At 54.4% G+C, this 23989-nt stretch overlaps 1 protein-coding gene across 6 annotated transcripts in view; it reads right to left on the reverse strand.

Annotated features, from left to right (window-relative positions):
• ITPK1 (inositol-tetrakisphosphate 1-kinase) overlaps positions 1 to 23989 on the reverse strand; it is a 164244-nt gene that overhangs the window by 32712 nt on the left and 107543 nt on the right. For all 6 annotated transcript variants that reach the window (XM_032622611.1, XM_032622612.1, XM_032622607.1 and 3 more), the window contains one exon: positions 13244 to 13361. In XM_032622611.1, coding sequence (XP_032478502.1) covers positions 13244 to 13250 — 7 coding nt within the window. In that variant the 5' untranslated portion in view covers positions 13251 to 13361. The remainder of the gene's footprint in view (positions 1 to 13243; positions 13362 to 23989) is intronic.

Raw genomic sequence — 23989 nt, forward strand, 5'->3', positions numbered from 1 at the left:
TCTCCTCAGGAGGCATCTTCCTGGGATGCCCCCAAGCCGCCCCGCCCCACCTCGATAAGTCAGAACCTCTGCTGATCCCCCCCAGCGACACTCAGGAACTGTCCCCTGCTCTGACCCCGCGCATCCCCCCGCACCTACTTCCAGTTCATTCTGCATTCCCTTTATTAAAGGTGACTCATCTCTCCCTATAGCCTGAGGCCCCCTTGAGGCACAGGGGCTGGATTCGTGGGGGGATTTGTGTCGGGCTTCAAAAGGGTGGAAACGATTGGACAACGGTGACATCATCCTGTCTCTTCAGACCCATTCACAGCCCCAGATGACATGAAGTTGAAATAACATGTTTTGTTTTGTTTAAGTCATTCAAGTTCCAGCCCCTGAAGCCGCATGCCCTGGAGATGTGGGGACTGGGGAGCCTGACTCATGGGAACCACCTGGAAATCTGCCACGGCTTTGGGCTGATCCTGGGAGAGGCAGATCCTCATCCGCGTAGCCCCTCGTAGGCCACGGGTGTATGCAGTGGTGGGCTGGGTGCCTGGGTTCCGATCCCAGGTCCACTGTTGCCCCCTGGGCTGGCCGCCCCTCTGTGCCTCTGTTTCCACATCTGCAAGATGCGGGTAACACCGGCTCCTACACCCTAGGCTCCTTGTGAGCATGTGAGGACTAGATGAGTCCCCGTGAGGGGCCGTGCAGGGGGAAGCACCACGTACGGCTTGGCTGCCTTCAGTTGGCATTGGGTCTGCTCCTCCTTGCGCGCTGAGGCCCAGTCAACAACCTGGGCATCCACTCTGAACCCACGATGGGGTGGAGGGCTCCCCAGGAGCTAGGACTCTCTCATGAGTATCAGGCTTAGGACACAGGTGGCCCTTGAGGTACCCGCTCCGGGAAAAGGGAGGAGAGAAGGCCCTGCCCGCTGCTCAGGCACCAAGGGCTCAGACGGAGCCGGAGGTTAAGCGAGGCGGAAAGTGAAGGGTGTACGGGAGCTGGGTGCTGAGGCAACCCGGGGCGAGCCTTCCCCAGGCACGACTGGGCACTCACTACTCACCGTCCAGTTCACCCACGGCGTCTGAGGGGAAGAAGGGCCTGTCATCTCAGAAGGTCACATGAGGACAGTGGATGTGAGGAGAGGCCAGGGTTCCATCCACCCAGGCCCATGGCCACACAGACCAGGCGGCGAACCTGGAGGCCTCAGGGCCCAGGAGCCAGCCTGGATGGTGCTCGTCCCCAGGACCCCCTGAGGGGAGGCAGAGAGAAGTGGCACTTCCTGAGTGCCGACAGGCTCATGCTGTGTCCCTGCCGCTCACATGGTGAGGGAGGGCTCGGCAGGTGGGCCGTGCAGAGGCCCAGCCTGGTGCTGCCTGAGGCACAGGGAGGGCCGGACAGCCTTTGCTGGCTTGAAGATGGAGGGGCCCATGAGAAGGAATATGGGGGCTGTAAGAGCAGAGGGTGGCCCCTTGCTGACAGCCAGCAGGGAAACTGGGACCTCAGTCCTACAGCCACAAGGAAGTGATTCCTGCCAACAAGCATGAGCCTGGGAGCGGGTTCTTCCTTGAGGCCTTTGGATGAGAACGCAGCCCAGCTGACACCTTGATTCCCATATGAGACACCCTGAGACCAGAAACCAGCCACGCCAGGTAGACTTCTGACCTACTGAACTGTGAGATAACGAAGGGGGGATGTTGAAAGCCACTCAGTTTGTAGTTACCTGTTATGCAGCAGGTAACTAATAGGCTTGGTTATTATGAGTTTTCAAAGAGGGACCTTGACTGTGTTATTTGGAGACACTGGGTAGGGGGATGGGTGCATTTCAGCAGTGGCTGCAGCCCGTACCCTGCTCCCTGGAGGCTTCTGAGGGGCCCCGCTAAGGCCCTGCTGCAGCTGCTACCTCCCTGCTACCAGCCTGATCCTCAGCTCCCCAGCTACAGGCGTGCTGTTGCGGAAAATACTGGAAGGTGGGGAACCAGCCTGAAATTGGGGGAGGGGGTGGCTTCTGGGCAGGGACAGAGGGGAACACAGGCCACAGGTCTGACAGTCCCCAGTCTGACATGGCCCTGGTCAGCTGGACCAGTTTCCACCCCGTCTGACTCAGCTAAGGACCTGTTTCTTCTCGAGGGGACAGAGTGCTATCTGCACCCAGTGTGCTCAAGGCCAGGAGTGTGGAAGTTAGATACTGGCCCCGGTGGAGACAGGGACATTCCTGAGTCCCATTCCAGCTGTGGAAACGGTTGCTGGAAACACGGATTAACTCTGTGGCAGCTGTTTGCACAGATTTATGGCCCCTTCTGGACCCAAAGGCTCACTGCCCCACTCGGCTCCAACTCCCAAAATTCAGCAGCCTTTGCTGTTTTCAAGACGTTTAAAAAATAATACTTGAAGTGCTCTCTCTGGCCATACATATTCTAAAAGCAGAATAGAAAATGTTAGCTTGGTCCAGTGCAAAGATGAAGCTTCCAGCAACATAACAATCCATATAGTTAAACAATGAGACAATCTCCTTAACCCCCAAAGGGGCTCTAACCAATCAATAAGAAAAAGACCAACAACCCAAGAGAAAAATGGCAACTAATATGAAAAAATTCATACACAGAAGAAATGCAAAGGGGCAACAGACACAAGAAGAAATGCGTAATCTTGTCAATCATGGAAGAAATGCAAATGAAGGTTATACAGTTATCATTTCTCCAGCAGCCACACACTATAAGGAGTAAAATTTGTTCAAACCTTCTTTTTTTGTGTGTGTGCGGTACGTGGGCCTCTCACTGTTGCGGCCTCTCCCGTTGCGGAGCACAGGCCCCAGACGCGCAGGCTCAGCGGCCATGGCGCACGGGCCCAGCCGCTCCGCGGCACGTGGGATCCTCCCGGACCGGGGCACGAACCCGCGTCCCCTGCATCGGCAGGCGGACTCTCAACCACTGCGCCACCAGGGAAGCCCTGTTCACACCTTTTGAAGAACAATCCAGCAATATCTGCAAAGTGAGAAACATTTATAACATCTTCGGGAAATTCCACTTCTAGGGATTAATTTCACAGACCTATGCAAAGATCTGTGTTTACTGCAGCTCAGTTAAAAGAAAAAATCCAAATCAAACTGGAATGACCTTATGAGCCCAGTATAACTGAGTAAATTATGGGTTTTTTCATTCACAGGCTGAAATCTTATGCTGTCATCAAAAAGGGCAGGTCAGACCTAGTCGTCCTCATCCTGGAAAGAAGCCAAGACATATGTTCAGTGGAGAAAAAGCAAGTTATAGGAGAACACAAGTAGTAGGACACTGTTTCTTTTCTTTCTTTCTTTTTTTAAGCACACATGTATTTGTACATGTATGAGAAGAGCCTGGAAGGACGGATTCCATACTTAAGAGCGGCTGCCTCTGGAAAGAGAGGTGCGGGCCAAACAGATTTGAGCCACTGGCAATCAGGGCCCTGCCTGCTGACAGAGGGACTTCAGGACCACATCTGAGCAGGGCTGGGGGTGGGTGGCCCTCAGGAGGCATCCAGTCCAGCAATTCCTGAGGTGTGCTGGGTGGACCAGGCCTCTTACCATAAGCGCAACAAAAACGAGAGGGGGGCCCATAACTGATTAAGTGGAAAAGGCTAAATATTGCTGTATTTCATCGATTCTAGGGCGTGGGTTTGATTTTCTTTTGTTTTCTTCATTTTCCATCTCTGAAGTTGAGATGTGACTCATCATTTATGGTGTGTCAGAATTTAATTAGCATTTTTTTCTCTATTTGTAAATATAAGCTATCAGCGCAACTTCCACCGGTGGTAAAATTCAGTTTGCCTGCCTCTGAGAGACTGAAGATTCATATTAGCACATAAAGGCTCTGAAAAGTCCTGCAGCAAAGAAACGTGTCTACTTCCGATTTCTCCACCATATCTGACACAACCCCCAACTTTTCCTTTTCCTTCTTAATTCTTATCTTTGCCTTTCCCTTTGTTTACAAATGAGATCATGCTGGGGCTCCATGGATGCCCTTCCCCACCATGGATGTCTGAGAAGGCAGAGAAGTCCCTGTCACTTTCCAGTGCACCTGGGGCGAAGGGAGGCACACTCACTCTTTAAAACTCTGTATAGGGACTTCCCTGGTGGCGCAGTGGTTAAGAATCCGTCTGCCAATGCAGGGGACACGGGTTCAAGCCCTGGTCTGGGAAGATCCCACATGCCGCAGAGCAACTAAGCCCGTGCGCCACAACTACTGAGCCTGAGCTCTAGAGCCTGCGAGCCACAACTACTGAAGCCTGCGCGCCTAGAGCCCGTGCTCCACAACAAGAGAAGCCACTGCATTGAGAAGCCCGCGCACTGCAACGAAGAGTAGCCCCTGCTCGCCGCAACTAGAGAAAGCCCGCGTGCAGCAACAACGACCCAATACAGCCAAAAATAAATAAATTTATTAAAAAAAACCAAAAAAACTCTATACAAAAACCATTTGGCAAAAACCGCGATAGCAACAACTGTCATCAAGAACCATCAATGGATGCTTTAAAAAAAAAAAAAGTGGGTAAAAGTCTGACAAGAAACAGGATGACTGCAAAGTGTCTCCTTATGAGATAACTGCCAACACAAAGAGAAAAACAGAAATTTGCAGAGGAGAACCATGGCAGACACAACTCTGACCAAATAGTCTATTAGCCAGAGGGAAGACACATCGATGTCATGTCCTCCTGATCGAAGGGGGGAACAGTATTGCTGGTGTGGCGCTCCTGCCCCAAATGCAGACTCCCCACCTACTCAGGGGAAAACATCAGATACCCCCAAATTGAGGGACACGCAGCAAAATAAACAGTCAAGGCTCCTCCAAAGTGTCAAGGTCATGAAAGACAAACAACCTGTGGCCCCGATCTAGGTGGACGGAGTCCACAGATGGACAACCAGACTGGATCCTGAGCCACGAACAGGGTAGCAGTGGGACAGCTGTGAAATTGTTTAATAACCGTATTGCTATTGATGTGAATTTCCTGGCTTAGAGAACTATAAACTGTCACACAAGATGTTGACACTGGATGCAGTTGTGCAAAGTTATACAGACGGGCACTTTGTGTAGCATTTTTTGCACCTTTTTTGGGTAAGTTTAAAATTACAACAATTATACTAAAAGAATTGTATACAGTCAGCCCTCTGTATCCACAGACTTCAACCAACCACGAATAGAAAATATTCAGGAAAAAAAATTCCATTAAGTTCCAAAAAGCAAAACTTGAATTTGTCATGTGCCAGCAAATATTCACACAGCACTTTATTGTATTTACATCTATTTACATATAATTTGCATTGCATTGGGTATTAGAAGTAATCTAGAGATGATTTAAAGTATATAGGATGGGACTTCCCTGGTGGCACAGTGGTTAAGAATCCACCTGCCAATGCAGGGGACACGGGTTCTAGCCCTGGTCTGGGAAGATCCCACATGCCGTGGAGCAACTAAGCCCGTGTGCCACAACTACTGAGCCTGCGCTCTAGAGCGCCCATGCCAAACTACTGAAACCCGCGCGCCTAGAGCCCGTGCTCCACAACAAGAGAAGCCACCGCAATGAGAAGCCCGCACACGGCAACAGAGAGTAGCCCCCGCTCGCTGCAACTAGAGAAAGCCCATGTGCAGCGACAAAGACCCAACGCAGCCAAAAATACATACATACACACATACATAAATTTATAAAATGCTATAAAAAAATAAAGTATACAGGAGGCTGTGCGTAGATTCTGCGCAAGCACTGCGCCGTCTTACGTAAGGGACTCCATCCTGAGTCTGGTATCCGTGGGGGTCCTGGAGCCAATCCATCACAGATACGAGGAATGCTATGTGAACTTCACAATACATCCATAAAACTGATATAATTAAAAATAAACATAAACATGGGTGTGGGTGCTCAGGAAGGATGGATGGAGAGGGGAGTGCTGTCCAAGGGGCCTGGTCACAGGGTCACAGTGGTCACGATCAAGGATGCCAGCATGGATTTGGTGCTAAAAAGAATCTCAGGAACCCAGGACTCATAGGGTCACAACACACCGCGTGTGGTCTGAAACACCACAACCCAGTGTCACCCAGGAGAATTACCATCTATTGAGTATTTATGCCTTAAATGCATAACCACGTTTAATCCTTACAACAACCCTGTGAGGAAGGGGCTGCTATCATTATTCCCATTATACAGATAGGAAAGCTGAGGCTCCGTGGTGCAGTTAAATAACTGGCCTAAGTGCACACAGCCAGGCCATCTGAGTCCAGATTCACTACAGCACTGCTTCTGTAGAAAAGACTACTGCAGAGGCGTGTGGCCCCTGGACTGAGCTGGAGGCACAGAGTGGCCAATGGTCAGTCCTCCCACCTCTCTGGGCCTCTCTCCTCATCTTTAAGATACGGAGAACAGTTTGGGGGCATCAAGAGCTCAAGATCTCTTTCGGGAGCTTCCCTGGTGGCGCAATGGTTGAGAGTCCGCCTGCCGATGCAGGGGACGTGGGTTCGTGCCCCGGTCCGGGAAGATCCCACATGCCGTGGAGCGGCTGGGCCCGTGAGCCATAGCCGCTGAGCCTGCGCATCCAGAGCCTGTGCTCTGCAACGGGAGAGGCCACTACAGTGAGAGGCCTGCGTACCACAAAAAAAAAAAAAAGAAAAAAAAAAATCTTTCGGCTGGAAAGACACTAGGTGGGTCTTACATTCACACTGAAGTATAAATGACTGGTGTCTAGTACTTTCTGATCAACCTTGACCAACAGGTGTGTTTGAGCATCCGTCTGCCCTACCATGTCCCGGGGAAGAGATGTTGAGATTTCTCACCTGGGCACTGGGAGACTGCGTGTGAAGGGGGAAGAAGGCTCTGGGGATCTCGAGTCTGCAGGGGTCAGTCAACTCAACAAGGGGAAAGGGAGCCAGAGGTCACAAAGACAGCGTCTGGCTCACCTACTGGCCCAGGTCAGCCTTGCACAGGCAGGGGCTTCAGGGACAGGCCTGGAGGAGCCATAAGGGCCTGGGTTGGTGCGGGGGGTCACTCGGGAGTGCCTCCTGAGAGGGCGGGTCTGTGGGTCAGGAGGAAACATGGTTCCCAGCAGGGTCTGTGTGAGGCGCCGGACAGGCCCGAGCATCTCCGTGTGCCAGCAGATGAGCAGGAAGCCTGGCATCTCGTCCAGAGCCTCTCTTTTCTCAACTGAAAAAGGGGATCATTACAGCCCCCTCGGGAGGGTTAGCAACAAGGGGAGGAGAAGCCGCCCACCAAGGGCCAGACCGGCCCTACGTGCTCTCCTCACGACACCCTGGGCGAGGGCGTTTACCTCCTCCGTGCAGGTGACAGATGGGAGACTCGCCAGGGCTCAGGAGTGACTCGGGCCCCGGGGCAGGGCCAGGTTCAGGACCAGCTGCCTCCTAACGTTGACACGGGGCCCACCTCGGCCTGGTCGACAGGCGGTGCTCCACTACCACCCTGCTCTGCAGACCCCGCACCTCCATCCGGACGCGGGGTCTCTGCCTGCATGGCTGGAAGTGACTGACGTGGGAACGAGGACAATGTTTCTCCCAAATGCCCCAAAGTCCTGGAGTGCAATCAGGCACCGAGTACCCACGCAAAGGCCCCGCCTCCCTGTCAGCCCACGGGGCCCGAGCCTCTTCCGTGGCCACCCGCTCTGGCAGTGTGTCCAGGCCTGGCCTGGCGCCGGTCCTCCCTCACACCAGACCCCTCGGCCCCGTGACGTGGGCAGGCTGACACCCGGGGAGCCCCAGGGCAGGTGGGTGCCACAGGGGCCAACTCCTCACAGGCCACCCGACAGGTGTGCGAAGCATCATCCTGGTGGGTTAATCCAAAACTCCAGCCTCCTGCACAAAATCGGAGCTGGAAGCTAATCCTGACTCGGGAGTAACAGTGCTCGGGGGGCTACACTCCTCTCCTCCTTGTCCTCCAAGACTCCAGGCCCTGCTACTACCAGCTTCTGCCATGTGCCTCCCACCCAAACCCCGGGCAGCCTGTGGGACCAAGGGGAGGAGCTGAGAGCACCGGGAGCCCAACTCTGGGCCACACCCGCTGCAGTGGACAGCGCCAGACCTTCCCCACACCTCCCCCGAGGGGATGATAACCACGCATCACAGATGAGCAAACGACTCTGAGAGGGCCAGCGACTGCCCAGGCCGCACCAGCGGGGCTGAGATTTCAGCCCAGGCTTGTCAGGGCCGAAGCCTGCTCTCTTCCGTTACAATGTATCGCTGTTCTCAAAAGGGACAGGACTTTTGTTTCCTCAATAACCACACGGGGCAGAGACTCCACGACTGAAGCAGGGATCTTGTCTGGACAATGCCATCGCCTGGACACCAGAGGGCACCCGGGGGCAGTGCCAGCTGGCGGAGCGAGAGCAGCAGGGCCGGAGCCCACACTGCATCCATCGTGGCCTCGACCCCTCCTCGGCAGGCCGGGAGCCGGATTCGGGAACCACTGGCTAAGAACCCACCCAGATGGCGTGGGTTCAAACCCCAGCTCTGCCCCTAGTAGCTCTGCGGCCTTAGCCAACTAGATTCAATGGATACGGCATCCTCACCGCTACGGGGTGGTGACAGTACTGCCCGTCTCACAGGGCCATCGTGAGGATGAGACCAGCTAATGCAGTGCTTGGCGTGCAGTCGGGGTGCCCCCTGAGCGCCGACAAAGCGGCCCTAGAGGAACGGTGACCTGCAGGCACCACAACACTGGGGACACAGGCGGGCCTGGGGCCCAGGCCTTGACTCCAAGGCCCCTCCCGCTCTCTCCTCTCCCACCCACGGCCCTCCGCAGCTCACCAAGGGCGGACAGCCGGCCCCCACCTCTGAGTGAGACCCCCCAACTCGACCACACACGCCCACCCCGCGGTGGCTGCTCTGTGGGGATCGGGCCTCCCAGGCTCTACGGAATGTCATTTTCTCTTTGCTTGGTGTCTAGATTACTCCATTTCAATCCAGCCTCTAAACGGCCTGCAAGATGAGCCCTGATTAAATTCCCATAAAACCACAGGCAGAGACGCTCGATCTGCGGTGTGCACCCCCCGTCCCCAGGGAGGCCCGGCGTCCGGACGGCCATCTGTCACCCCCAGAGCGCATGTGTGGGAGCTGCCGGGGCAGCCACACCTCATCGGCAGCCGTCTTGGAAGGGCCTCTGAGCCCTTTGCCCTGTGGCCTGAGACCCCCCACCACCTGCTGCCCCCAGGGCCAAGGACACAAACCCACAATCTCCAGTCACAGCCCAGCTTTCTCGCCCATCGCTCCGGCCAGTTCAGGAGTCGGCTAGAGCCTTGCCCAGGATCACTTGTCCTAGGGCGGCAGAGCCAGGCCTTGGTCTCGGGGCTTCCACCTCAGAACCCCGGCCCCATGCGGAAAGCAGGTGCACACGGGAGAAGAGGCCTGCAGGTGCGTGTCCAGCAATCTTGGCTGGTGGTGCCGCCTCCCGCTCCCCGCAAGCCGGCGGCAGGCAGCGTTCAGCTTCTGGGAGGCTCCTGTACTTGGTTTGAACTGGATCCAGGTCTAGTGCCATCTCTGCCTCTGGCTAAAGGGTGTGGGTGCAGCCCCGCCCAGAAGCAATCACCTGTTAGGGAAACCTGGGGCCCAGGCACTCGGTCAGCTGCTGACCTCATGTCGTGTGAGCTGTTATGTGGAAGGAACGTGCTGCTGAGGCCGCCCACCCTGGCCAGCTGGAAGGGGAAAGGTCATTCCAAGAGCCATTCACCCATGGATGCCGCAGGCAGGAACCCACTCCCCGGAGGGGAAGGCGGACAGCTAGCTGTGCCCCAAACTCATCCTCCCCGTTCTGCCATGGTGACGGGGCTCCCAAATGTTAGCTGGCCACATGGTTGCCCAGAATAAAGACCACTTTCCCCGATTCCCCTGCAGCTCAGTTTGTAACTCGGTTCTGACCACTGAGGTATGAAAGAACATCACTGTAGCTTCCAGAATTCTTCCTTAGAAGATACCCAGGGCTGTTTCCCTTTGCTCCCTTTTTCTTAGTCCCCTCTCCATCCTAAGGTCTAGACTGCAGATGTGGTGGTGAGAGTTTCAGCACCACCTTGGACCAGGAGGGCCACGCCAGAAGAACAACGAGCTGGGGGAAGCCTAGGTCCCCGCCGTCACTCGCCAGCACCGGCCAGCCTTCCTCTGGGCTTTTACGCGAGAGAGAAACGAAGTCCATCTCATTTAATCCACCGTCCAGGTCTCTGCTATGGTAGCAACTTTGTCAGGGTGTTTCAGACTGACACATCTGCAGCGGGAAGGACCCTGCCTCCCCTCCAGGCTCTGAATTAGGAAAAGATAAGCTCTGGGAGCGTGGAACTGAGATGGCACCAACCACACAGAGCCGCCCAGGTCCTCAGACAGGTGAGGCTGGAAGCTCCGGGCAGCAGGCCTCACCTGTCCCCCACAGCTGATGCTCTGTGCAGCGATGGATGGCCCGAGCGTGGACCCTCGGTCCAAGGGCTCTGCCTGTTAGCCCCGGGAGACCCTCCCCATGCGTCAGAGCCCACCAGCCCACCCCCAGTGCAGAGCAGGGAGCCCTGTCACCTCCCTGCAGCAGCCTCACCCACTGCCCTGTCTTCTGTGCAGCCACCAAGGCTCTCTGAGGACAGGGAGAGCCACGCTGGCACAGGGGTGGCGACAGCTCCAGGAGTTTCTGCCAAGCCCCTTCTCCCAACACAAAAGCGGTGTCATCTGGACTGCTGTACCTGAGGAGCTAAAAGGGTCATTACGGCCCTTTACAGCAGGACTAACAGGGCTGCGAGCCTCCAGTAATCGCAGGAGTGCGGCAGGGGAGCGCCAGGGATGCGCTTCCGAGAGCAGGTTCTCTGTATCTGCGCCAGGAGCAGCCTGGCCTCTGGGAGGATGGGAGGTGGGAGCCAGCAGTGCTTCCGCACGTACTGCCCCGGGTGGGCAGGAAAAGGCTCCAGGAAGTCCCAGCCTCTGCCTGCGCTCCTGGAAGAATACCAGCCCGGCTCGGCGTGCACGATAAGGAAAGCCCAGGGTGCAGCGGTCACGGCCCACCCACACAATTCCTGCTGGCCCAGGACCAAGCCGGTCTTGAGAGTTTGGTCAACAAGTTCTCACTGGGCCCCCTAGCAGGCAGCCCCTGAGCTGACCTCAGCTGGGCTGGAGCTGAGTGGGGTCTGTCTGTGTCCCCGCTGGGGGCCAGTCACCAGCCCCTCACACCTGTGGCTGGGTGGGAGGTCACCCTCACAACAGTAACGACCATCAAAATCTACCTCTAGGCCGCGTCTGCACTGCCTGTCTGAAATGTACTCTCATCTCCTCACTCACCAGCTCCCATACCTTCAAAGGCTGCTCTCGAATGGAGTTCCCAACTGCCCAAGGTGTTCGAAGTCCCCCCTCTGACCGATGGTCTGCAAGTCCACACAAGCACCCCACTTCAGCTCCCTCCCTGCTTCATTCACACCCCCGCCCTGCCTGGGAGGCTTTCGCCCCCTCAGTACTCACCCCCCAGCGACAACCCTGCTGCCTGTGCACCCTGCAGTCCAGCCCGCTGAACACACATGCTCACACTCTAGGCCTGAGCTCACCCTTGATCCCAGCCCTGATTCTCTACCCATGAAAATGGAGACAGAGTCCAAGATCCAATCCAGATGCCTCAGCGCGTTCCAGTGTAAAGCGCTGAGCAGGAACAGTGGCTCCCATTCCTGGGTGACCCCATACTGTCATCTCCTGTCCCTTCGCGGACAGTTGGCATCTAACACACACACTTCCTGGGAAAAGGTGGATTTCCTTTCCAGAACCAACGTTCAGCCAAAACATCACTATAGATCTTCCTTCTCACCTGGGGGTTCTGGTTCAACCCAGGGAAGGAATGCAAAGGGAACGGAAGTTGACACGGTCACTGACCACTCCAGACCCAAGGATGGGAGGATGCTGGCATGATGAAAAACGCTGCCTGCTTTGGGGCCCCCCAAGAATGTCATGTCCATGTCGTCTCCTGGTGACAGCCAGGCGCCCAGGGCAAAATGCCTCAAGACCTCTTCCAGGACAGCCAGGTCCACCAGCCAGCTCTTGCACAGGGCAGGTTCCTTAGAGAACCAAGCACTCACCAATTCTCCTGACCAGGGTCCATGACTGCATCCATGCCAGGTGCTTGCTAGATCCAGGGCCCTCCGACTATGGACATGAAAGTCAAGCTTAGGGGTTAGGAGCTGGGGAGCCTGAGTCAGAGAGACGTGGCTAGATTCTAGCTCTGCAGCTTACAGGCTTGGGTGATGCTGGCACACCTGTTAACCTCTCAGAGCCTCCTGTGCAAAACAGGGAGGATGGATGATCTGGCCCACCTTTATAAATAAGCACCAGAAGAGAGACTGTAAGAAGAAGGCTTAGCCCAGTGCTGGGCACACGGCACGTACCCAATAAATCCTGCGCTTATTATCCCCATGCTGGTCCTGTGAGCCAAAGCACCCACTGGTCCAACCATCACGTGAACAACACCTGGGGCCAAGTCACCATCCAGGTCAGGGTTCAAGGCAGCCCCTTTAGGTCACACACATGCGGCCTGGATGGCAGGATGCCTCTCCTGCCTGTAGGAGGATTCTCACGCAGCCCCAAGGCCCAGGCAGAGCACTTTCTCTTAAAGTGAAAGAAGAACTCTCAGCGGGAACGCCTGGACCAGGGGGCAGAGCTAGGAGGTGACTGTGGACGTGAACCTTTCCAAAAAGCCCTTCTCACATAAACAAACACCTTGGAAAGGCAGCCTGACTTCTCTGGAGCTGCCCTGCCCTGGGACGTGGGGAGGATGAGTCCTCAGGGGCAGGGGCCCGCAGCTGGCAGGAGACGCTCCCGCAGCTGAGAGGGGGGCTCCCGCCTGCGAGAACAGAGCGTACCCTGCAAGGTCCAGCCGCCACATTACATATCTCCATGTGTTTGATCAAAGGCCCTTCAATTTCTCTGTTTGTCTCTTTCGCCCGGTTACGTAACTCCACTCGCCTGCCTGCCGCTGAGCTATTCTACACGCACTTCTGCTCCCTAACCACTGTCTTATCTGGATACTTCATCACCACTCGTGGGTTTAAGACAACAAAACTTGAAGTGGTTGGAGCCAGTCTCCCAAAGAGAGCACCCTAGGACTTTTACTTCCTAACTCTGCTGGCCACAGAGGGAGAAGGAAAGGCCCTCCCCAGAACGTACAGCTGCTTCCTGTGTCAAAGTGCTTAAAAAGACCGGACCCCCGTCCCTCCTCCCACCCCACGCAATGACCACCTTGTGTCCACGAGCTGGGCCAACTGCCACGGATGCTGAGCCACTCACGTCCGTACCTTTCATGTAGGCCTCGATCTTCCGGATGAGCTCATAGGACTTGGACCGGTCAAGCAGGGTTCTGATGGCGGGAAGGGGGTCCAGGACAATGGTCTCAGGGTGGGCATCAATGTATTCCTGAGAGGAAAGAACACTCCTTCCGGTTAGAGAGGGAAGACTGATGCTGAAATGAGGGTGACAAGAAGGTTTCGTCCCACGTGCCATCCCCACATCCATCTCTCTGTTCTCCATCCCCCCACCAGCCCTGACCTCTGGTTGAGGCAACACCTGGTCTCAGGAAACTGCCTCTACCCACTCAGCCCCACTGGGGCCACGTGACTTTGGTCAGGCCAATCAGCATGTTCCACCTCCTGGGGCTGCCGGCTCAGGAGAGGACATGTGACCCAAGTCCACCCAATCAGAGGCAGGCTCAGCGCCGTTGTTGGAAATGCTGGGACAGGAGCACTGTCCCTCCCTGAGGACAAGAGGAAGCTGGGAGACCGGGCAGCTGGGAGCAGTCATCCTGGGATCTGAAGGAGAGAGAGCTGATGCAGCCCAAAGTGAGAAAACAGAGCCGGGAAAAGGAGAACAAGTCAGTTCTGGTCAGCTTGCGCAACTCCTGGATAAAGCCTCACCTGAAACCCGATCTGCTCCACGGGTGGATTATGCTCAATGAGCGGCCAGCACCCTGAGCTGATAAGGGTTCTGAGGCAGGGCTGGGGAGAGTGGGATGCCAGGGTTCAGTAGGTCTGTGGGAAGGTGATGAGACACTCGCCATGGGGCAGCCACCCGGCCCGCAGGTGCTCACTCCAGTAAGTGCTTATTAATACCCATTAGCTTCATGGTAGACCATGGAAATGCAAGCAGAACTATGATAAGGTTAGTCTTTAAGGAAGTTACAATCTTCTTGGGGAAATAACGTTAAGGCACATGAGGAACAAGAAACCATTATTTGCAATGTAATTCAACAGAAGACAGAGCAAGATGTGTCCAGGAAAAGAACTCAGGGATCTTGGGCCGCCATGAGACACCGCTGTGACTCCAAGAGCTCCAAGTCACAACAGGGGGCTAGAGCAGTTTGTCAGGAAGACAAAGTAAATGAGACCATCCCTCTGGCTCTAAGACTCCACGATTCTATGGACACAAATGGGGGATGCTGGAGTAACGGGAGAGGGGCTCAGAGACAAGGCTGGGTGTAAGGAAGGCCATTCACTAGCTGTTGTTGTTACTGTGGGTTGAATTGTGCACACCCACCCCCGGATCTGTTCAAGTTCTCACCCCCGGTCCCTGTGAACATGACCTTATTTGGAAATGCCTCTACCGATGGAATCGAGTTAACATGCGGTTATACAGGATTAGGATGGACCCTCATCCACTGACTGGTATCTTCAAGGCGAGGAAAATCCGGACACAGAGACACACAGGGAGAAGGCTGTGTGAAGATGAAGGCAGTGACCGAGCTCAGCTACAAGGCAAGGATGGCCAAGGACCACCGGCCACCAGCAGATTCCCCCTCAGTCTCCAGAAGGGAACCAATCCTGCAGACACCTTGATTTTAGACTTCCAGCCCCCTTAACCGTGAGAGAATGAACGTCTGTTGTTTTAGGCCACTTAGTTTGTGGTACTTTGTTACGGGAGCCCCAGGGAATAAATACACCAATTCACCCCTCCCCGCCCATTCCACAAGATCTGTCAGCGAGGTCAGCAGAGGCCAGGAGCAAAAGCCATAATGCTTCTCTTCTAGTAAACCTTATCAGAAAAAAGAACGCTCCATTTGGGATTTTTTTCCCCCTGGTGAACCTATTTTGGTTCCTAGCAATCATTTTTAAGAGCTCTCAACACAAAAGCCAGAGATCCATATCTACCTCTCTGAAATCTGTTCCCGCCTTATGTTTCATACCAAAGTAGCTGGTTATGAGCTTATTGGTGTCTTTTTCTCTGGATGTTTAAAAGAAGTCTCCGTCCCTGAGGGGTGGCCAGTGCACGCATCTGGGGAGGCCTTCGTCCCGTCCTCACACCTGTAAACGCCACAGGGCCTACACGCTCTCGCCGCAGAAGGTCCTCTCCCGGCACGTGCGCCTGCAGACCCAAATGCAGAACAGAAGCTGCCTTCGCGACTTCCTCCTCCTCCTGAGAGCCTGGCCCGCTGCCCTGCTCTACAGAACAAGCAGGCAGCTGATGCAGGAGGGCCCACGTCTGGCACCCCCAGGGGACGTGGGAACGAGGTGAGAGATGTCTGTAAGGAAGGTCTATCCAAGGATATAACTTGGATAGGTTCTCTCTCCTACAGCCTCACTTCAGGGTACCGAACCTCTCTGCTGTGGGCTCCCCAGAGGCAACTCTCCCCATCGGCACTGTTCCTTTACCGGAGCTTGTTCCTTTGAACCAGATCTACGCTGCCACAAGAGCATGTCGTTCGTGAGACACCAAGATCGACATATACGACCGAAATCATGTTAATGTCCTCACGTTAAAAGGTCATCCACTCAACAAACTTCACAGCATCCACAGCGCTCAGGGCATCGTGCAGGGTGCAAACAACACTGGACGAATGACAGCCTTCTAGGTTTTCCCCTACCAGATCTGGCCAATGAATTCACGTTCTGGGCTATGAACTGAAAACACTGCAATGCCCTCACCACCCACTGCCAGGAAGCAGTGCAGTACAGAGGGAAGAACAAGGCACTGAGAGTCAAGAAACCCAGTCTCAGGGCTTCCCTGGTGGCGCAGTGGTTGAGAGTCCGCCTGCCGATGCAGGGGACATGGGTTCGTGCCCCGGTCCGGGAAGATCCCACATGCTGCGGAGCGGCTGGGCCCGTGAGCCACGGCCGCTGAGCCTGTGTGTCGGGAGCCTGTGCTCCACAACGGGAGAGGCCACAACAATGAGAGGCCCGCGTACTGGAAAAAGAAAAAGAAACCCAGTCTCCCGCTGTGATCACCTTCCGCTGTCACCTTGGGCGAGCCATTTGGTTTCTCTCGTCTCGGTTTCCTTGTCTGTGAGTCGCGAGTATAAGTTGGAGAAACCTAGGAGTAGTGTTTAGGAGGCACACTTCAAGGCCACACACATGGGGCTGTTCTAGAACAGGACGGGCAGCCACTGGTAGAGGCATTACAGGTAATGGCAGGGACACACACAAGCTCACTGCTTTCCTTCAAAAGGAAGGCGACATCAGAGACGTTGCTTCGATGGGCTGGCCCAATTCTCTCCCAGCCACCGAGGTCCAGTAAACCAGGACCCGCCCTCAGATGTCCCCACCGCAGGACCGAGAAGAATGTCCACATGGTTGGCAGACAACACAAAGCTGGTTCTGGTTCCACTTTTGTGCATTAGGGCAGCGGCCTTTACTGAGAGAACTCAGACTCATGAAGACGTGAACTGAAGCCAAAGAAGCTAGAAGAAACCAAAGGAGGGAAGATGTGACCAGCAGGCACCGACAAGCTTTTGACCCGGGCTGAAAGCGTCAGAATTAACAGAGGGATTACTCCTAAACATGATCTCTTCGGGGACAAGGACGGAGAGGGCAAAGAAAGAGTTTTTCCAATCACCCCATTATCCACAAGCAAATTTTCCTCCGAGCCTTTCAGTTTATCTATGGTATCGCAGGCTTCATGTATTTTTCACAGGTCTCTTAGAATTACCAAACAAATTGCTGGAAGGGTGAGCGCCCTGTTACCATTTTTATCACCACTCGAGGAAGAAAGGCCCAAACCGTCTCCATGGCAAATGGTAAACACATGTTCTGTTAGACAGCCTGCCTCGAAACACCTAGAAAGGGATCCTGGAAGTTAACAAGGAAGAGTCTGGCTTTAAGCAGCTAAAGCAAGGGAAACGCAGAGATATATAGCTCGGGGTCAGCAGGGCCAGGAAGAAGTCTAGAGAATACTGACAAAGGAGCACAGATGGGCCAGATGCCCCCGCCCCCCCGAGGCCCATGGGGTGATGACGCCAAGAGGGGCACCGGGCCCTCTGCTGGGCTGGGGAGGAGTGGGCAGGGGTCAAGTTTTCCCCACTGAGAATCTGAGCCGAATGAGAGATGAACCCAGATGAACATGAGAGATACCATTTCCTCTGCAGTTCCATGTTTGGCCAGGAAAGGAGAAGGAGTGGGACACAAGGATTTGCTCTCAGCTAATAGAAAATGCAGATGGGAGTCCCAAGTTCAAATCCTGCCTCTGCCACCTTATATCTGTGAAGAAGAAACTGGAATTAATCTCTGACATTTCATTTCCTGTGTGTAAACGTACACTGTGAATAAAACCTATCTCAGGGAGCTGCCATGGACAACGAGATGACAGTGACAGATATGAAAAGAGTTGGTAGTGGGGGTTCCCTGGTGGTCTAATGGTGAGGACTCAGCTCTTTTTTTTTGTTAAGGTGTTGGGGGTAGGAGTTTATTAATTAATTAATTTTAATTTTTTGCTGTGTTGGGTCTTCGTTTCTGTGCGAGGGCTTTCTCTAGGTGTGGCAAGCGGAGGCCACTCTTCATCGCAGTGCGCGGGCCTCTCACCATCGTGGCCTCTCTCGTTGCAGAGCACAGGCTCCAGACGCGCAGGCTCAGCAGCTGTGGCTCACGGGCGTAGTTGCTCCGCAGCATGTGGGATCCTCCCAGACCAGGGCTCGAACCCGTGTCCCCTGCATTAGCAGGCAGACTCTCAACCACCGCGCCACCAGGGAAGCCCCAGGACTCAGCGCTTTCTCTGCCGTGGCCCCGGTTCCATCCCTGGTTGGGGAACTGAGATCCTGAAAGCTGCACGGCGCAGCCAAAATAAATTTTTAAAAAAGAAAGAAAGAAAGAAAAAAAAAAAGAAAAGAGTTGGTAGATACAAAACCAAAAAGGATTCTCATGGTTCTACAGCACACAGACCCTTAGGGCCCAACCCGACCTAAGATCTCTGAGCCCGTTGCCTGGCAGACAGGGGGTCGGGCCACCTCTGCACTTGCGGTGAGCAACCAGAGCATGACACGATCCCCGGCCCAGGGTAGCCGAGGCTGCAGCGAGCAACCCTCTGCAGACAGCTCAGGTCCTGACAGAGCCCAGCTGCAGTTGGCCAGCCCTCTCCTCACAGGGAAGCAGGAAAGGCACCCAGTATCCACCCCCCGGATCCTCAGGAGGTAACAGGGCTCTGGTCCACTCCCCCAAAACACCGCAGGTCTCTTTCTAGGAAGTGGTAGCACAGGGAACTATATTCAATATCCTGTGATAGACCATAATGGAAAAGAATACTAAAGGATGTATATATACGTGCAACTGAATCGCTTTGCTGTACAGCAGAGATCAACAAATTGTAAATCAACTTACACTTCAATTAAAAAAGAAAAGTGATGACTCATTTTTCAGAGATGTGTACTAAAACAATTTACAGGTTAAACATGATGTCTAGCATCTGCTTCACAATAACCGGGCACAGGGAAAGAAGTAGGTGAGGGGGCTTCCCTGGTGGCGCAGTGGTTGAGAGTCCGCCTGCCGATGCAGGGGACACAGGTTCGTGCCCCGGTCCGGGAAGATCCCACGTGCCGCGGAGCGGCTGGGCCCGTGAGCCATGGCCGCTGAGCCTGCGCGTCCGGAGCCTGTGCTCCGCAACGGGAGAGGCCACGACAGTGAGAGGCCCGCGTACCGCAAAAAAAAAAAAAAAAAAAAAAAAAAAAAAAAAAAAAAAAAGAAGTAGGTAAGGCACAGGTGAAGCACAGCGGCCACGAGCTGCTGACTCGTGAAGCTGGGTGACGTACGGGGAGCGCATTGCAGCATCCTCTCAAGCATTTTTAAATTTCCCAAAACAAAAAGTTTGGGGGGAAATAGAGGGAGTGGGGAAAGTAATGAGGTCCTCCCTTTCTTCAACTCCCTGCACCCACAACTGTGCCAGAAATGAGTCCGAACAGCAACACTATCTTTCAGGAAGGAGCAGGAGGCCGCCACCCAGATGGGAAACACAATGAGAGTTACTCATGGTAAAGATGATAATAAATAATCATAATTGATAATGATTTAGAATAGCAGCAGCTACCATTTACCCAGGACTGGCTACATGCACGCCACCGGGTAAAGCGGTCGGCAAGTACTATTTCTTTTAACATAAAAATCCTATGAGGTAAGAGCTAAAACTATAAATCTCTTAGAAGAACGCACTGGTGTAAATCTTTGTGACCTTGGATTAGACAATGGTTTCTTAGGCATGATACCAAAAGTACAAGCAAGAAAAAATAGGTAAACCGGCCAGCATTAACAGCAGGACCTTATGTGGGTCCAGGATGCCACCTGCCTTGGACCTGGTGCTCTGGAGTGAGGGAGTGCCCGGGCACGGCCTCACCTCATCACGCTCGGGACCCAGCAGCTGGAAGGCTGCCTGCTGGGCCGTGTGCCCCTGAGAGCCCAGCCGGGCACAGCCTAGCCTCTAACCCCGACGGCAGGACTGGGAATTCAGGTTTGGTGGACGGTTCTGGAAATCTACGCCTCTGGAGGAAGGCGAGCTAGGATGGAGGAAGGGCCACCACAGAGTGCTGGGAGCCCCGTCTCCTCTCTGGGTCTCAGCTTCCTCTTCTGCCAAGTGAAGGCCATTGCTGGGAAGAGGTCTCACACGTAGGAAGGAGCTGGAGGCCGCCAGACCCGCGTAAATTCCTGCTTTCCCCACTTGCTATGTGGGGCCTCTGTAAGCTTCAGTCCTCATCTGTCCACAACTCAGTAGGGCAGGTCTAGAATAGGAAACAGAGGACCGAAGCCTGGGGCCAGCGGTGGGAGGAGGATGGAGAGGCTGGGAGCTGCCTGGACCTCCCACGAACGAGCAGAGTCTCCTACTGGGTCTCTGGGTGGCCGGTTGTTCGAAAGATGGCTTCGTGGGTTCACGTCCGGCAGGCGCTTATGCAAGCCCCAGAGCGGGAGCGAGCCTGATGCCCTGTTCTTGGGGTGCTGTCAATCTCCGGCAGAGGCAGGGCAGGGAACAGCACGGCGAATGCTAACAAGGGGCACGTGCAGGGCTGGGTGAGCTCAGCACCGGCTCCCTGCCAAGCATTCTGCGCGTTAACCTGCAGCCTAGAGGGAGAATTTCACCAAAATCCTGCTGGCCAGGACCAGTGGCGGGGGGTGGGGACCAGGTTGGAAGCCATTCATGGAATAGGGAATTGACGGCGCCCAGTTTGTTGGAGAAAGTCCATCTCTTGGTTTGGTAACTGGCTTCCTTCCCTCCAGTGGCCCTGTTCCCCACCCCGGGAAGAGAATGTCACGGGGCAGGACAGGAGCTCTGCACTGGGAGTAGGAAGGGAGCCCACTGCCCAAGGCCGAGGAAGGACAGGAAAAGGGCAGGGCAGAGCCAGGCAGGGCTGGGCTGGGCCGGGCTCAGGGGAGCGGCACTGCTCTACTGCTTCATCGGGTGCTCGGTACACGGTGTATCTGTGTGTAGCAAAACTTCAGCAAGCTATTCACAACATGCACACTTTTCTCTGTGTATATCACGCTTCAGTTAAAAAAAAAAAAAAGGTGGGCACGGAGAGAAAGCGAGCACTGGACTAAACAGCAAGGCCCTGGGTCGCAGTCCCTGCTCTGCGGTGTGGCCTGCCTTGTGCTTACCCGGTCTGGGACTCCAGCCTCCCATGTGGAGTGCATCAAAAGTGGAAAACGGGGCCTTTCCCTGGTGGCGCAGTGGTTGAGAGTCCGCCTGCCGATGCAGGGGACACGGGTTCGTGCCCTGGTCCGGGAAGATCCCACGTGCCGCGGAGCGGCTGGGCCCGTGAGCCATGGCCGCTGGGCCTGCGCGTCCGGAGCCTGTGCTCCGCGACGGGAGAGGCCACAGCAGTGAGAGGCCCACGTACAGCAAAAGAAATAATAATAAAGTGGAAAACGGGGCCCAGTTCCACCACGACCACCTCCACGGCCCTGGGAGCCACCACCACCGATCACGGCAGCGATCACTTGGGAATTACAACCACCTTTTGTGCTAAATACCCCAATGGGACTTCAGAATCCTGATTATCACTTGGTTCTAGAAGTAGAGAAGCAGCGGCACTCAAGATGAACCCCACACGCCACGCACAGAACTCTCCAAGAAGATTCCCGGAAGCCCACGAATCAGGGTGTTTCCGTTAACACTCAGCCACCAAGCGCGTGCTGAGGAAGAACTCAAATGACTTCCTTGTAGCTGTTAAAAATTACTCGTGGGGGCTTTTACAGGAAAGGGGGTGACCTTGGGCTTACTCAGCATAATCTCACTCCTTCTGGCTCTTCCTGAGAGCATGACCGGCACCCAGAGCGTTCAGCTGATGGCACAAAGGCTGGCCTTTTAACGAGCTCCTTCCACACCAAGTGGGAGGTGAAAGCCAGGAAGCTTCTAGTTCCTCAAGTCTTGACACCATGATGGAGGCCCTGGCAAGATGCTAGGATGTGTTACTATTATCGATCATTACAACAGTAATAATGATAGCAGCTAACTTTTCCTAAACGCTCACCAAGTGCAGGACAATGTCCTACACCTTGCAGCAACTGACACTATATTCCTCATAACAACCCTACATAGGAAGTCCTAGTAGCAGCCCCATTTGATAGACAGAGAAACTCAGGCTCAGAGAAGCTCAGTACCTTGCCCAGGCTCCCCCAGCTAGGAGGTAGCCAGGATGGGACCTGAACCCACACCATCTGGCTCCAGAGCCCTCTAGTTTCTAGTCAGTGAAACAGGCATAGCAAACCTGGGTAAAAAAAAAAAGCATCTCAATTCTAGCTCTAGCCAGGATCACTCAGGTTCATTCTTTAAAAAAAAAAAATTTTTTTTTAAATTTTCCATTAGCTATTTATTTACATAAAACAAAAAAGACTGGATACTTTTACATGGGCACACGGTTACCACGTGGTGATGCTGAACCCTTCCTTAAGCACCAAGTCATGGAGGTTTAGTGGAATGAAAACTATACTGGGAATCAGAAGCCTTAGAATCTTAGAATCTTGGTGTCACTAAATAATTTTGTGACGTGAAAAAAATTTACATTTTCTCAGATCTAAAAACCTTCTTTTAAAACTTATGTTAAAAGGGAAAAAAAGTAAGCCTTTCTCACGTTCTGCCAGGCCAAGTCTTTAGCCTAGAGGCCTTAGGCCTGGTGGTTCAGCCCGTGAGGCCAGGCACACTGCGTCTGGTGGCAGCACAAGGAAAAACAAAAAAAAGGAAAGGCTGCAGGCCCATCTGCTTCTCCCATCACCCCAGGGTCTGCATCCCGCTTCACTCTTCACTCAAAGGCCCCCCCAGGGACCACCACACTGGGCCAGTCTGCATCTGTTCCCAACCTGGGATCAAGACAAACTAACACAATTGAAGACAGACACTTCTTAGGAGAGCAAACAAATGGCATGGCCGGACGCCGGAGTCCACAGCGGCCTCTGGGAGGAGGATCCGCATGGCACCAAGGGAAGGACGCGTGCCCGACGCACAGAAGGGCCGCTGTGGACACTGCTGGGTGAAGGAATGGGCCCCGTGGAGGGAGGATTAACACTGCAGCAGTGTCGCCAGCGATCCCACCTTCAGAGGCACAGTATATGCTTCTGCCGAGAGCGAGACCAGTCGCTGGGAGGGCAGCCGCAGGTGAGGATGAGGTCATGAGCCGGGCTGAGCAGAGTTTTCCGGGTGGACAACTAACAAATCCTCTGGCCAGACCACCGAAGCCTGTAATCAACTGAGGCCAGGACCCAGTGTCTCTGAGTCAAAGCCTTCCTGGCACCACTCAGAATACCTGCCTGTTCATTAGAGCTCACAGAAAACCACACACCATGGACAGTCCTGAGGAATCCACACTAGGCCCCAGAGCCTTGATGTCACAGTGCGCCAGGCAGCCACAGCCCTAGCTAAACCCTGCCACCCGTGGCTGTTCAAGAATCATAGGCTGAGGGTCTAAAGAGGCAGCCGGATCTGGCGTAGGGCTGCGCCTGGAGATTCCTGCGGCTAAACCTTGAGAGTAGGCTCCCAGGAGCCAAGAGAAGGTTGTGGCACCATCCAGTACATACTAGGGGCAGGAGCGCTGAGTCCAGCCACACAGGGAGCCATCTGCAGCCTACTGAGCTGTTCAGTGTGCAACCTGTGTAACTGTCCCTGACAGCCGGCCAGCCAAGGCTTCTGCCTTCCAATCACTGGCAGACCACCCCTTTCAGGCCAGCTGCAGCACCAGGGCAGTCCGGACCCCAGCACCAGGACCCTGAGGCACTGTGAAAGTTAAGGCAAAGGCAGAGTCTAGAAATCTGGGTTCAAGTCCTGGAATCACCATTAACTTTATGTGTGCTTCTGGAGGTCACAAGTTATCTGTATCTCAGATTTCTCGTCTATAAACAAGAGAGTCAGAATAATGTATTTTTACCATCCTTTCTGACTTTTAAGTTCTAGGATTCTTTGATTCTGTGACATGATAAACAAAGAAAGCAAGCTCTTTGGGCCTGATGGAGCCAGACTGCTACACGGGAGCCCAGGGCCTGCTGCCCTCAAGCAGGTGTACAGCACTGTGACTGCACAGGACAACTTTGGCAGCGTGGTAGGACACAGCAGAGGGAAGAAGGCCAGCAGGACGGGCGCACGAGTGACAGATAATGGCTCCATGTCGGGGACAGACACCCACTCACTAGCTCAACCAAGCCCATACACACCCTGAGACTGTCCTTTGCAGTCACCAGATGACTCTCCAGCCCTCACAGACTCAGCCTGGCATGTTAGACGGCTTGTCCTCACCTACTACCGCTTCTCTAACTCTCCTCAAATGGCTCCCAGCAGGAGCTGGGCTTCCCCACCCAGCAGATGCCTTGGTCTTA

The sequence above is a fragment of the Phocoena sinus genome, chromosome 2 (assembly GCF_008692025.1).
Source record: "Phocoena sinus isolate mPhoSin1 chromosome 2, mPhoSin1.pri, whole genome shotgun sequence".
Taxonomy (NCBI): Eukaryota; Metazoa; Chordata; class Mammalia; order Artiodactyla; family Phocoenidae; genus Phocoena; species Phocoena sinus.